The 14,913-nt window shown below is 38.0% G+C and overlaps 1 protein-coding gene across 4 annotated transcripts in view; it reads right to left on the bottom strand.

Annotated features, from left to right (window-relative positions):
* The window catches only part of CNTLN (centlein), a 425,457-nt gene that overhangs the window by 141,382 nt on the left and 269,162 nt on the right, over window positions 1-14,913 (bottom strand). For all 4 annotated transcript variants that reach the window (XM_058301902.2, XM_058301903.2, XM_058301901.2 and 1 more), the window contains one exon: window positions 4,560-4,651. In XM_058301902.2, coding sequence (XP_058157885.1) covers window positions 4,560-4,651 — 92 coding nt within the window. The remainder of the gene's footprint in view (window positions 1-4,559; window positions 4,652-14,913) is intronic.

The following is a 14,913-nucleotide window of genomic DNA, read 5'->3' as shown; positions in this document are numbered from 1 at the left end:
GGCTTTTCCAGGAATGCAACAAATGGCCAGAGATGGCAGCATTTCGCTGCCCCTTTCGGGCACCTCTAGGGATTTGCTAGGGCTCAGGCAAATCCCCAATCCAGGGTGCCCCTGGACTCCTTTTAGTCCAGAAAGAGGTTGTGGGCTCTGTTGGAACCCTCCCAGGAAAATATCAGACACACAGAAGAGTTTAAAAGGAAATCCTGATAACGAAAAAGAATCTCCACACACCAGACAGGTAAGACTCCCTGGAGGGCATAGTGTCAGAAAAGCCTAACTTTAAATGTTAGAAGGGTAGCCTGATCAACTCCCAAAGAGAACCCTAGTACCTCCAAAAGATGAGGGGGAAGCCATCTTCTCCAGGTCTGAAAAGAAAAGAAAAAAAGCCTGATGTTTGGTTTTAGCTAACTGCAGGTTGGCATCTGGTTTTGCCTTCACTGAGACAGTGAAGGTTTGGTCACAGTGGGAGAGGCATTGATGGGTTTAAGTCCTCTCACTATCTCACTTTGAAAAAAAAACAAAAGGAAAAAAGGCCTGCTGCCTCTTGTGCCTTTATTTTGGCTGCTCTCTCTTTCTTTCTGTCACCACAGGAAATGAGGCATCAGTATCCCAGTGCATCCACTAGGATGCATCCTGAAAAACTGGTCTGGATTTGGAAGATCTTGGTTACAGAAAAATGGTTTGGTTTTTGTAATAAGGCTTGGTCTGAATATGAGTTGAGCAGTGGAAATGTTTGACCAGAAATAGGCCTTTGTTTTGGTACTGGATTGCAAATGAACTTGTTCTGTAAACAAGAGTGGGCAAAAAGTCCTGCAAGCACTTCCCCCTCACTAAGGTTACAATAATTAACAAGCTGTAGTTCAAAAACAGCCATACTGGAGAAATGGAAATTATGAGTCAAACTGATGGGCTTTGTGTTTCTGTCTGTGTGCTGTGGCTCTTTAGTGTTTGTTGGTTTATTTGATGCCAGTGTATGTTTTCATGCCTCCGGATGGTGGTATTGAATTGTGTGAAATGGTGAACTTTGGTTAGGCTCTAACTCTGAAATGCCAGGTCAGTCAACTAAAAGGGTGTCTCTTCATTCTTTCTAGAATGATATGCACAGCTTCTGGCATGCCAGTAGGCTCCCCACGGCAGTCCCCATGGCAGGAATTGGGAAGTTAGGCCTGGTGCTGGTCCACAAGGCCACAGAGCAGCCTCTTTGTAACCCAGAACTCCAGTTAAACCGGTGTAAAAATTTTTTTTAAAAAAGGTGGGGAACAAATAGATCTGAAACCTAGAAACCTCATGGCATGTCTCCTTAAAAAATGAGGAAATAAACCTCAAACTTCTCAGTTTAAACTCAGTCATGCCTATAAAAGGTGTGAATAATGATCAAAAAACAAAAACAAACAAAAAGAAAACCTCATGTGACATCAAATAAAGTCAAAGAATTCCTGGAAATGCTAAATATATAAAATTCTTCTGTTTTAATCTGTGCATAACATTGTGTTCAACTTTGAAATCTGTATTTAACTTTGTCAGTTTGCTTGTGCCTAGGAAATCAGATCTGGGTTTCATCTGTTACAAGTTGGGTAATGGTGAAAGGTAACCTAAAAATGAATCTTTAAATGCCAATACTGTCTTGCTAGTAGATTTAATGCATAACTCATGAGTGAAATTTATTTAATTGCTGGAAAGGCGGAAGAACTACACAGAGTTGTTACTAATAAAATTCTTTTAATTGCATAGTTAATAAATAAAGGTGCCCAAATTAATTTTAAGTAAAAACTTTTTAGAAACTAAGAGTTGAAATCATTGTATAGGCACCTTTATATATAAAACAGTAAAAAAAATTAATAACTGAAATTATCACAGCAGAGTAGATATAGCCTAGATTTCAGCTATTGTAATGGTAATCTTAAACTAATTTACCTTTGTTTATGGCTACGTGAAGTCTATCTAGTGCTTACTATAGTAATGGTAATTATAACTTAAACTTACTTTTAATTATGGTTATTTTATAACCAACTTCACCTACCCCTAGACTTCAACTATTGTGAAGGTAATTATAAACTGACTTTGCCTTTGCTTACCATTACTGCAAGTCTGGGCCCCCCCTCCTTGCCTCTGCTTATGGTTTTAGAGCAAAGAAAAATTGTATCATAGCATTAGAAACATTTTGGTTATAAGCCATTAATTAAGAAAGCTACCAGATTAGCTTGGGGGCAACCTCTCACAGTCTTCACCCCACACCAGGTAAAGAATGTGCTTAAGCCCAGGGCCACCAGTGGCTTACAGGTAGTTGGTTAATTAATACCAAGTTCAATTACTAGAAACCCTTAAGGCGCAAATAAGGGTGTGTCAAACTCTCAACCCAGGTTTCCCTCCTACCCCTTATTCCAACACCTTTACTAGTACTTAAAGTTCCACAGTGTACCCAGGATAAACAAACCAGGGCAGCTAGCTTGGGGTTCACTCCAGAAACTGTTGGGAAGCTTGTTGGAAATGCTCAGGTCTACCTGCCAGGAACAGTGCAGTGAAAAGTCCTTCATGAACTTCACCGAGGCACACATCTGGGAAGAAATGCCCTAACCAGCTTAGCCAAACAGGTTTTCAAAAGACAAAACCTAGTAAAAAAAACAGTCAAAAAATTTATCAGGAAGTACTCAATTAAAGCCAAAATATAAAAACTTTACTCTAGTTATGATCACTCCCACAGCTATTAAAGCTAAAGGAATGTCCAGCTTGGTGTACTAATCCTGAATAAAATCAACTACCCAAGAGTGCCAGTTCACCAGAAGCGCCTGATGAGACACACGAGTGCCAGTCATTGGACAGCCTGAGATACCTCTTCAAATAACAAAGCTAAGTAGTGTCCATGTCAAAATCAACTGTTTCCTTTAACTCTAGCCCAAATTCCTATTGCTAAAAAAAAGGCAAACCAGACTTCTCTTTAAAAACCTTACCTCTTTTCATCTCCTTTGGCTTAACTGAAGAGAAAAATGCCTCTTCTCATTCCTCTCCTCTACCATAAAAACAGATATTGACAATTTGTACCTAACCCCATTGTCTACCGCAATTTCTCTCTGAAGTTGATCAAAAGCATAAAATAACTTTAAAAATATATATATACATATATATATATACTGTTCCCCACCAACTTTGGGAAGGTGCCGCCTTTGCAGGCACCTTAACTTTCCTACTTCTGTGGTCCAGTGTCCTCTTAGAGGGACCATGCAACTGTATAAGATTAATTATAAAAATAGTGACAAATTAGTAAGCTAATTTGACATATGGTCCAATGAAAATAATTCCTGTTGGTTATTCAGCCCTCAAAATAGATTTCTGGATCTACTATGGTAGTGGACATTTATGGTAAATGGAATTAAATAATGGATTTCTTTAGGGTTTCTATCCCAAGGCAGTAAGTAGTAGCCTAGTATTATATTTAAAAAGAGATTAAAAATAACACAAAACCTGCAAACAAAAATATTGCTCTTAAACAAAGATAAACTAGTATAAACTATCTGATAGTCTAGCTCACATAAATAGATTATTCAATTACTCCCTTTATGTTAAGATAAAGGAAGGTGAACATTTCTTGCTCTCTGTTATTATGTTAACCTGACATGTGTCATTCAGTAGTAACAAGATGACAGCCTTCTTTAAATGACCATATGGCAACTGTTAGAGGCAAGAAATCCCATCATCTGCTGTAAATCACTACATTTCCTACGAGTCACTTCACAGATGTAAGAAATATAAGTAGCCACATTAATACTTTTGTTTATATATTTGTACCTCTACCTAGGTATCAAAGATTTATCAGAAGCTCAACCAATCCAGTGTAGCCAAATGACAGTTACAAGAATGAACTTATTAAAATAGAAATTTCTTTATGAGAATAACATATGAGAAAAGTGGTAAAATACAACCAAGCCCACCTAACTGAACTTAATAATAAATGTACGTATAAAATATGAAGTATAAAATTATACAGATAAATATTAAGACTTTTTAACAATATTGTATTATTAATGCTGGGTCTGTTATATAGTGAAGAGAAGAGTTACACAAGGGTTCTAATCAGTATCTGGAAAGCTATACTGAATCACGTGTGTATACATTTTTATCTAAAATGAGATGAGCCATATATATTTTTAACTTCAAAATTTTCTGTGGTGAATCCAAAATTATGCTATTATTTTCAGTTCAAATATGTATATCTATGTTTACTGATGTGTAGCATAGACTCATTAATGAACCATTTTAAACTTAACCCACTAAGTTATAACTAATAAGCCATACAGTCAAAATTTTGATGGTTTCTATTCTCTTTACTTTGTCTTTGAAAACATTTTGATTTATGCCAACTGAAGCACAAGTTCTTCTACATTTATTTCACTAACATGGATTTTTTTTAACCCCATTTTGGCAAAGCAGTGATTTTGAATTATGAATTTAAATTAAGGATTCACACAAGGTTTAAATTCATGAGCCCTCGTTTTAAAATTTAATCTATTATATTAAAATTCAGATTTAACTTTCTCAGCTCAATATATTACAGATTAGACTACCTTCTGTAAAGTTTGTTCCGACATTTCTTTCCCATTCTTCTCTGGAGTACTCTTCTTGACCCCATCATCTCCGCCGTATCTAAAGAGTTGTTCTGGCAAGGAATAAATAATATATTATGGTACCTCATATACTGCTGAAAACGCTATCCTATCATTTTAAGGAAAAGAGTTTTCTGGCTTCTCAGAATAATGTAGTCTATTTTCTTGTTAAGTATTTGTGAACTATTTAAATGGTGACCTCTTTCAAGATTTTCAGTCACATAATTATGTATCTTTGTAGTGTCACACTTTATTCTGCAGTGTGAGATTTTCAAAGCTACAGTAGATCTGTAGGTTAAGGATGCCACTCTTTTAGTCCTATTTTCATTCTTTTGTAGACTATTCTCCCTTTACCTTAAAAGCAGAATTCATTGCCTTTTTATCTACACAATCACTACTAGTTTTGTTCTCTGGATCTTGTTCCCTGCCAGGAGGATCAGAGTGATTGCTGAACAAAGCAAACAGTAACAGAATTAAGGTGGACTGAAACTTTCCCTCCCCCTTTTATTATGTGAAAGATCTTGTACTGAGAAGGTTATAGCACAGAAATCACTTTTCCAGAAAAACTGTAACTCTGTAAAAAATACAAATCCAGGTAAATAGGTAAACTTGTTGTATAAATCATTCCTACAGTGACTATGTGGTAACTACCAAAACATTTTCAAAGAAGCAAAAAGTCTGCAAGTAACATATCTAAAGGAAAAAAATCATAAAACTTCAGTTAACATCATTAAAATAGAAATAAACAAAAACCTGTAATTAGATAAATTAATGTGCAAATTTAATTAACATTTTCTTATGGAATTATTTTTGAATTATAACATTTCTCAAAAAATAAAAAGGAAGTAAAACAGAAAACATTCAACTAAAAGGATGAACATCTGCATTAGCCAGAGATAACTTTGCTTTATAGTATGCTTGGCTGCTGTAGGTCAGTGTAAAACTTTGATTTACCAACAAAGGAAAAAAGATAATAATATTATCCTCTGCAGAGCAGAAATCCTCTTGGTATAAACAGACACTAACAAGTTTGTTAGGGTGGATTAGGCATTTCTTTTGTCTTTGGAACATGACACAGCCAATTAAAACTTCTGTACTCATGAAATAAATAGAACACTATCCTAAGGATAATAAAAGCTAGAGTAGGTAGAATTCCCCACCTGGGGAATTTGTACCTTTACTGTGATAATAATCTATCACTTTCCCCGTTTCTTTTTCTAGTCCCCTAACACCATGGTGCTGAATTCATTTACAACATTCTTTCAGCAATATAGAGCTAATATGCAAATACAATTCATCTTTTCTAGTCATTTGAATATCCATTACAGTTCTGAGTGAAATATTTGTTATTTCTCTTAAAAATATGAAGATCATAGTTCTATATTCAAAAAGCACAGCATCTTCTCTATTAAAAATAGATTTTAAAAATTTGAATAATTTTACCTTAACAAAAAGCAAAGAATGCTAACCACAGCTAGATAACTCAATTATAATACAACTGCATATCAATTTTAAAATTAATTTGCTGATGCTCTGTTCCTGGGCAAATGCGAGGTCACCAATGGTCTGGTTATGTTCACTTGTGGTTGCCTGCTGAAAACTTGTTTCTCACCTTTATAAAAAAGAATTGAGTATGTAAGTCCAGGCCATGGAGCACGACCAAACACCCAATTCTCTGTCCCTTGAAGCACTTCCCCTTCAAGATTCTCAGAATTTGGGAAATGAAAGTTAGAAATATACACTTCTATTTTTTGCCTATGGTAGATGTACACACATGTGCTTCACATTACTGAACACTTATTTTTAACATTTTAGTTTTTAAATGCTTTAGTTTTACTTTTAACACTATAAAATTCATTCCAATTGGTATTTTCCCTTAGAAGCTTATCTTTCCTTTTTTTTAACCTTTTAATTTTGCTTATTAGTACCTGTTTAAATTTATTTTACTTTCTCTTCAATATTTTCCTACTCTCTTAACTCTTTGCATAAATTTTATAATTAGGTAAATTATTATGCAACTTAATTTTTCTTTTCCTTTAGGTTCTCTATTTTAGCTATTTTTACAAATTATTATGTTTTAAACCTATCATTATTGTTTCTTGATGTTAATACAATGCTTCCTATACAAGCTGTACGATTCTGTTTCTGATTATATCACCTTGGGAGATAAAGAACAGGGAATAGTTACTAATTTGTATATGGGCAATTTCCTAAAGAAGACTGATCTTTTTATTTTACTTGAAGAAAAATAAAATTAGGATCTTGGAGAGTAGGCTTTAGTTTAAAAGGCCCTGTTTTAAATAAATGAATTAGGGATAAAAAGGTACTAATCAGTAATACATGGCCACCAGAAATTTTATTTTCATAGTAATTAAACTTTTTCTCCTTAGTCAACAAAGAAACAAATTAGCCAACAGTAATTCAAGAGAACCCATCTCTCTCAAATGAACTATAAACAAATGACAAAATAAGGTTCCATTTTTTATGGATGAGATGGAAGAGAAAGAAATAAATCCTGTTTCTGATGGATAGGAGGAAATCTCAGTCAGTAGATGAGACTGTTATGCTTGGCATATCTTTCTTGAGACAAAATACATTCCCTTTGACTTTACCTGGACAGGAGCTCTGGCAAGAATCCATGTAATCAGTTAAAGATGAGAGATCATTTTTGTTACCAGCTACTACTATTCTGAAAAGGAGACTGTCCAGGGAAGTGAAAGTACCTTTTCCTAGGAAAAGAGGTGGGAAAGCAGGAGAATAGATAGGAATTTTTCCATTTTCTTCATTGTTGACTCTATCCAATAAATAAGCTTCTTTGATTTAAAAATAAAATGCCTTTAATCAAAAGGGTCCTCAATGCCATTAATATCTGTAGGTAGGTTTGGGAGATTTAAATAGGCTATCTTTGATTACTCTAGCTAGCTAAGAGGCCACGTTAAATACCTTCTTACTTTTATGCTACTCCTTCAACCTATAATTTTAAAATATTTTGAAATGGCTATTTTATACTTTCAAGTGTTTGACTGCATTTTTAAAAAAGATATATTTATTTATCTTTCCCCACCCCCTTATTGTTTGTACTTGCTGTGTCTGTTTTTCCTTTTTTTTTTCTAGGCGGCACCTGGAACTGAATCTGGGATCTCTGAGGTGGGAGAGAGGTACCTAATTGTTTGGGCCACCTCTGCTCCCTGCTTTGTTGTCTCTCTATCATTGTTTTCCTCCTTGTGTCTCTTGTTGTGTTATCTTGTTGTGTCAGCTCACCATGCCTGCCTGTCATGTCAGTTCATCTTCTTTAGGAGGCACCAGGAACTGAACCGGGGGCTTCCAAAGTGGTAGGCCAGAGCTCAATTGCTTTGGCCACACCTACTTCCCTTGACTGCATTTTTTTTCCTTTAGTGCATTTTAATTTTTAATTTTACATTTAAATGAATTATTTTGTGAAGTTTAACATTTTCATTTGTGTTTATGGTTTCATAAATATTTCATATTAAAATTATTTGTTTAAATGAATTTACTTTGATTTTAATATTTTTCCATATTTCTATTGTTAATCCTTTTAATTCTTTTAAAAATAATTTCTTAATCTGTTTTTTTAAAGCATGAGTTTTAAAATTTTTATCTCCCCCACCCCCTCTTCTTGTTGCTTGTGCTGTCTGCTTTCTGTGTCCATTTGCTGTGTGTTCTTTCTGTGTATGCTTATCTTTTTTTTTTTTTTTCATCTTTTTCTTTAGGAGGCCCCGGGAACTGATCCCAGGACCTCCAGTGTGAGAGAGAGGCACTCAGTTGCTTGAGACACCTCATCTCCCTGGTTTGCTGTGTCTCTCACTGTCTCTGCTCTGAAACTCCCTTTGTTGCATCATCTTGCTATGCCAGCTCTCCGTGGCACAGGCCACCAGCTCTCTGTGGCATGGACTCCACAGTGCAGACCAACTTTTGCCTTCTTCACCAAGAGGCCCTGGGAATCGAACCCACAGCCTCCCATATGGTTGAGGATCCCAATTACTTAAGCCACATCCGCTCATCATTTCTTAATCTTAAAATTCCTGTTTTAAATTGTTTGTTCTTTGAGTTGCCCTATATTTCTTCTTTTTTTTTTTAATATAGCAGCCAGAAGGAACCATGATCTTATGTATAACAGCAGCAACCAAATGATATATAGAATACATTAAGGGCTGAAAAGAGAGAACTGGGAAAAGCTTGGATAGGAGGTAACACTTGTGGCCCATGCTAAAGAATGAGTAGGTTTTTTCCAGATGGAATTGACAAGGAAAGGAAGAAGATACCATGCACAATCTTCCACAGGTGTTAAATAATGAAGCACATTTGGAGTTTTACAAGAACTAGATTACACTGTGATAAAGGAATTTGGGCTTTATTCTGTTATCAGTGGGAAGTCATGTAAGGGAATAATATGACAACAGGAAGCAACAGGAAGTCTGCACATTAGCATACCAAACGTATGGTCAAAAGAAATGCTCACAAGTGGTATAAAACAAAACTGCATTCTGAACTTCCTTTTCTTTAGGAAATGTATCACATGGGTTGAAAATACTTGTTTTCTTTTTCTCTTTAGATTTTAAGTGCCTAGCTATAGCCTCAATAGGAAAATGACTATGAAATTAAATTATGGCCATAAAGAATTACTTAATATTAATTATCCTAAAAAGTAAATAATTGTATTTTGACATATGTCTTTTGAAAAATTTTGGCTTCCTTTGAAAAAACTTGAATGTACCCTAAAATATTCCCTTGATCTGCTTTTCAGTTAAAGTGGAATGACCATTTCTCAAGGTCTAAATTTGTGGGTAGGCTCTTTTTTGCTTTATGAAAATACGTCTGCCAACAATCTGCCCTGACTAGTAAATAAACTTCAGATCCTTGCCAGAAAATCTAAACTCAAACTGGATGATACCTTCTGCCACATGTACACATATATGAAATTCATTGTAAGGCACGGGCTCATGCAATGGACCTGGCAGGACTGAACTCCATAGGACAGGCAGTAAGTTGGAACCCCTGATAAAGGTGATGCTGAAGTCCTTAGTCTGAATTCCCCAGTGAAAGCAAAAACTGGCAGCAAATTCTGGCAAGAGCCAATGCTAAAGTTGAGATATAATTTCTTTTAAGATTTTCAACTGACTGGATGAGAAGAATCCCCAATTGTTGAGGGAAATAACCTTTGTTGATTGTAGGGGCAATCAACTGATGATATATATATATAAATTCCATGTATGAAACACGCTCACAGTAATGAGAAGGCTAGTGCTTGCCCAAACAACTGGACACCATAACCCTAGTCAAGTTGATGCATGAAATTAACTACCACACATGCTTTTAGCCCCAGCATACTTTCTTTCACATTACCACACTGTGGTAAATTATTGTTCAGCAACTGTTTCCTTTCTCCTCCACCATGGGAGGAGTATAATTCCCTTTCCCACTGATGTTAAGCTTAGCCATTATGATTTACTTTCACTAAGGGATTGTGGGAGTGAGAAAGTGCTGGTTATGAAACTAGGACTTGAGACTGTGGTTTCTACTTGCCCCTTAGAAGATTCCAACATCTGCCTTGAAAACAACATGCCCAGACAGCCACTGCTGCTTCAGCCTGTGCACCATTGAGACATGTGGAATAGATCTTGTGAAAATTAAGTTCTCGTGCAACTTGGCTAGGTTATGGTGTCCAGCTGTTGGCTCAAGCAAGCACTGGCCTGATTGTTATTGTGAGGAAATTTAGGGATTTAAATCTTCAGTAAGTTGATTGTATCTATGGTGGATTACATCTACAATCAACTAAAGAGAGTTCAACAATGAGAGAAGACTCATCCAATCAGATGAAGGACTTAAAAGGAGAAAAGATGATGTCAGCAGTCAGATGAAAGAATTTCCAACTCTACATTAGCCAGCCACTTCTCCCAGCGAAATCATCTAAAACCACTGAAGTTCCCACTTGAGGCCTGCCCTTTGTAATTTGGGCCTGACCATGCCCACATTCATGTGAATAATTCCTGTAATAATTATCATTATATACATATACATATATAATGAATAGGGCATATATATATATCCTGTAGAACCTGGCTAATACAGACCTAAATCCATTATGTAGCATGAAGCTGAGTTGCTCCAGGCAACAAACATAACTGCAGCCTGAAACATTGCTACTTCTAATAACTTGCAGACCCATGAACAAGAAATAAATGTTTATTATTGCATGTCACTGAGATTCTGTGTTTTGTTATTAGAGGATTTAGAAATTAGGGACAAGAAAAGGGTTTCTGCTCTAATAAAAATGTAAATTATATAGCATCTATTTGGGGACTGGATGGTAGTAGCGAAAAAAAAACTTTCAAGAGGCTGAAAAAATGGTGGTCCATGTTACATAGTGGCAAAATGTTTGACATAACAAATAATATGTAATATGGAAGATAAAAAAAGAAGCTAAAAAATTAGTAACGGAGAGGGGGCAAGATGGCGGCTGAGTGAACATCCCTGTTAGAGTCTTCTGCAGGGAATCGGCTGGGCGGCGTTGGAGACTCTTTGGGACCGGATTGTTTCAGGATTTTTGCTGGTCCGGAGGTGTCTGGACATCGATTTGGAGGGAAGGTAACAGAGAGGATTCGTCTGTGAAATATACACGGAGATCCCAGCTACCTGTGGAGGATTCCCTTCTTGGGTAGGCGGAGACGAGGCATCTAGCCCCGCTCGGTGGGGCTGAGCCAGGCCGGGCCGGGCCGCGGTAGCGTTTGGAGCCGGGCGGGGCCGGTGCAGGCCCCGGCTGCGGGCCGCGGTAGCGCTTGGAGCCGGGCGGGGCCGGTGCAGGCCCCGGCTGCGGGCCGCGGTAGCGCTTGGAGCCGGGCGGGGCCGGTGCAGGCCCCGGCTGCGGGCCGCGGTAGCGCTTGGAGCCGGGCGGGGCCGGTGCAGGCCCCGGCTGCGGGCCGCGGTAGCGCTTGGAGCCGGGCGGGGCCGGTGCAGGCCCCGGCTGCGGGCCGCGGTAGCGCTTGGAGCCGGGCGGGGCCGGTTCAGGCCCCGGCTGCGGGCCGCGGTAGCGTTTGGAGCCGGGCGGGCCCGGGTCAGGCCGCGGCGGGTACGGAGCCGGGCAGGGCCGGTCCAGGCCGCGGTGGCGGGAGGTGGATGCCGGAGCCGGCTGGGCCGCTGTAGCGAGCGGAGCTGGGCGGAGCCAGGCCAGGCCAAGGCGGCGTGAGGAGCCGGGCAGAGCCGGTCCAAGCCTCCGCGGCGGGCGGAGCCGGGCCTGCGGAGGGGTTTCTGTTTTTTTTTTTTTTTTTTTGAGCATCTGCAGTACTGGGGAGTTCGTGGGCCCTGGGCGGCCTATTGGGGGTTTGTGGGAAGGGAGGTGCTTGCAGACCCATTTGGGCAGACAGACGGGGGGGTTTTAGGGCAAAGCGGGGGGAAGTTGTTGTTTTAGGTAGTGTTGCAATTGTGACACGTGTGTACCTGTATCTCTCTTCTCCCTATCCGTTCCCCACCGTTTGCCCATCCTCTTTTTCTTTCTTCCTTTCTTCTTGCCTTTCTTTTTTCTTTATTATAATTAGTTTTTTTTTTTTTTTTTTTTTTTCGGTTTTCTCTTTCCCTCTTGTCCCTCATCTTCCACTTATTTTTACTTTAATTCAAGTATACAATAGGTGCTACAGGGAACACCTCACATTTGCTGGGTTTTCCCATCCTCCACTGCCTCATTTCTGTGTGAACTGATTTAGGCTACCTACACTATCCCCCTTCCCCTGCATCTTGATATCCACTATCATCTACTGTCTCTCCTATATTCCACCCCCCACCTCCCGTTCTTTGATCCACAAAGTGTCTAACTCTTAATTTCTAATACCTTTGTTCTGTTTTCTGTCTATTATCCACTCTTGAAACTATTACCTTTCTTTTCATTTTCCCTCTCTCATGAAAACAATAGCTGTGTATTTCATACCATATTCCTCCCAAATTCAGTCATCAACTTCATAAAAGGTACTCTACCTACAGCTATAACTCTATACAATCTACATGAATCTAACCTCCATCCTTCCAGATCTCATATTCCTGCTTTATTAACATACATCACCAATACAACTTTACACTTTTCCCTTGCTTACACAATTGCCTTTCCCCAACACTAATACTTTCCTCTAAAGTGAACTTAACCAACAACAAGTAACTAGAATAAGAAGAAAAAAGTGACAAAGAGAAGATATAACACCTGTGCAAAAATAACAACTAATTAACCTCCAAGAGCAGACAAAGAAGCTAAGGAACTGATTAAATTCGTCAAAATAAAGAGATGACCAGGAAGCAACAAAAATCTACGAACCAAACCAATAATCAGGAAAACATGGCTGAATCCAATCAACAAACCAATAATCACGAAGGGGAGCAAAACTTGGCACAAGCAATGAAAGATCTCAGAACATTTATCACCGACAAATTTGATGCAGTAATGAAAGAGGTTAACAACATGAAGACATCACTTGGAGGGGAAATTGCAGACATACGCAAAAACATAACAGATATGATGGGAATGAACACCACAGTTCAAGAAATCAAAAATACACTTGCAGCAAATATCAGCAGACTAGAAGAGACAGAGCAGAGAATTAGTGATGTGGAAGACAGTACATCAGAAATCAAACAGATAGTAGAAGGGGTCAATAAGAAGATAGAAAAAATCCAATTAGGATTTAGGGACCTGAATGACAATGCAAAACGCTCAAACATACGTATTATAGGCATTCCAGAAGGTGAAGAGAAGGGAAAGGGGTCAGAAAGAGTGTTGCAGGAAATAATGGCTGAAAACTTCCCAAATCTACTGAAAGAGACAGATGTACATATCCAAGAAGCACAGCGCACTCCACAAGTCATAAACCCCAACAGGCCCACCCCAAGACATATACTTGTCAAATTATCCAATGCTCAAGACAAAGAGAAAATCCTAAAAGCAGCAAGAGAAAAGAAAACCATCACATACAAGGGAAGCTCAATTAGATTAAGTGCTGATTTCTCTTCTGAAACCATGGAGGCAAGAAGACAGTGGTATGATATAGTCAAGGTACTAAAGGAAAAAAATTTCCAACCAAGAATACTCTATCCAGCTAAACTAGCATTCAAACATGATGGAGAGTTCAAAATATTCGCAGACAAACAGAAACTGAAAGAGTATACCAACAAGAAACCTCCCCTTCAAGAAATTCTAAAGGGAGTTCTGCAGGAAGAAAGGAAAAAACAGGAAAGGCAAAGTTGGAGGAGAATATAAGACCAACAACAACAACAAAAAAGACAAAAAAAAATATACAAACAAAATATGACAAACACAAATCCAATCAAAATATGGCTAACACAAATAATTCCTTGATAGTAATAACACTGAATGTCAATGGATTAAACTCACCTATCAAAAGATTCAGACTGGGACACTGGATAAGGAAATATGACCCATCCATATGCTGTCTACAAGAGACACATCTTAGACCCAGAGACGCATGGAGATTGAAAGTGAAAGGCTGGAAAACAATCATACAAGCTAACAATAACCAAAAAAAGGCAGGAGTAGCTATATTAATATCAGACAAAATAGACTTTAAATGTGAAACAATTGTGAGAGACAAAGAAGGATACTACATTTTAGTCCAAGGGAAAATCTGTCAAGAAGATCGAACAATCATAAATATCTATGCCCCTAACAAGGGTGCCTCTAAATACGTCAGGCAAACGCTGGAAAAACTAAGTGAAAGAATAGATACATCTACAATTATAGTGGGGGATTTTAATACACCACTATCAACTCTGGACAGAACATCTCAAAAGAGAATCACCAAAGAAACAAAACATCTGAATAGTATATTAGAGGAGCTCGATCTAATAGACATATATAGATCGCTACACCCAAACACAGCAGGATATACATTTTTCTCAAGCGCACATGGATCATTCTCCAAGATAGATCATATGCTAGGCCACAAAGAAAGGCTGAACGAATTCAGAAAGATTGAAATCATACAAAACATTATCTCTGACCACAGTGGAGTCAAGCTGGAGATTTGCAAGGGAAAGAAGCCCAGATTTCACACCACGATTTGGAAATTAAACAACACACTCTTAGAAAAACAGTGGGTCAAAGAGGAAATCTCAAAAGAACTCAATGACTACCTTGAAACAAATGATAATGATAACACAACATACCAAAATTTATGGGATGCAGCAAAAGCAGTACTGAGAGGGAAGCTTATAGCCATAAATTCATATATCAAAAAAGAAGAAAGAGCAAAAATTGAAGAACTAACTGCACATTTGAAGGAATTAGAAAAACAACAAC

Source organism: Dasypus novemcinctus, chromosome 8 (assembly GCF_030445035.2).
Source record: "Dasypus novemcinctus isolate mDasNov1 chromosome 8, mDasNov1.1.hap2, whole genome shotgun sequence".
NCBI lineage: Eukaryota > Metazoa > Chordata > Mammalia > Cingulata > Dasypodidae > Dasypus > Dasypus novemcinctus.
Note: the sequence above shows the minus strand (reverse complement) of the source record. Positions and strands in the feature narration are given on the sequence as shown.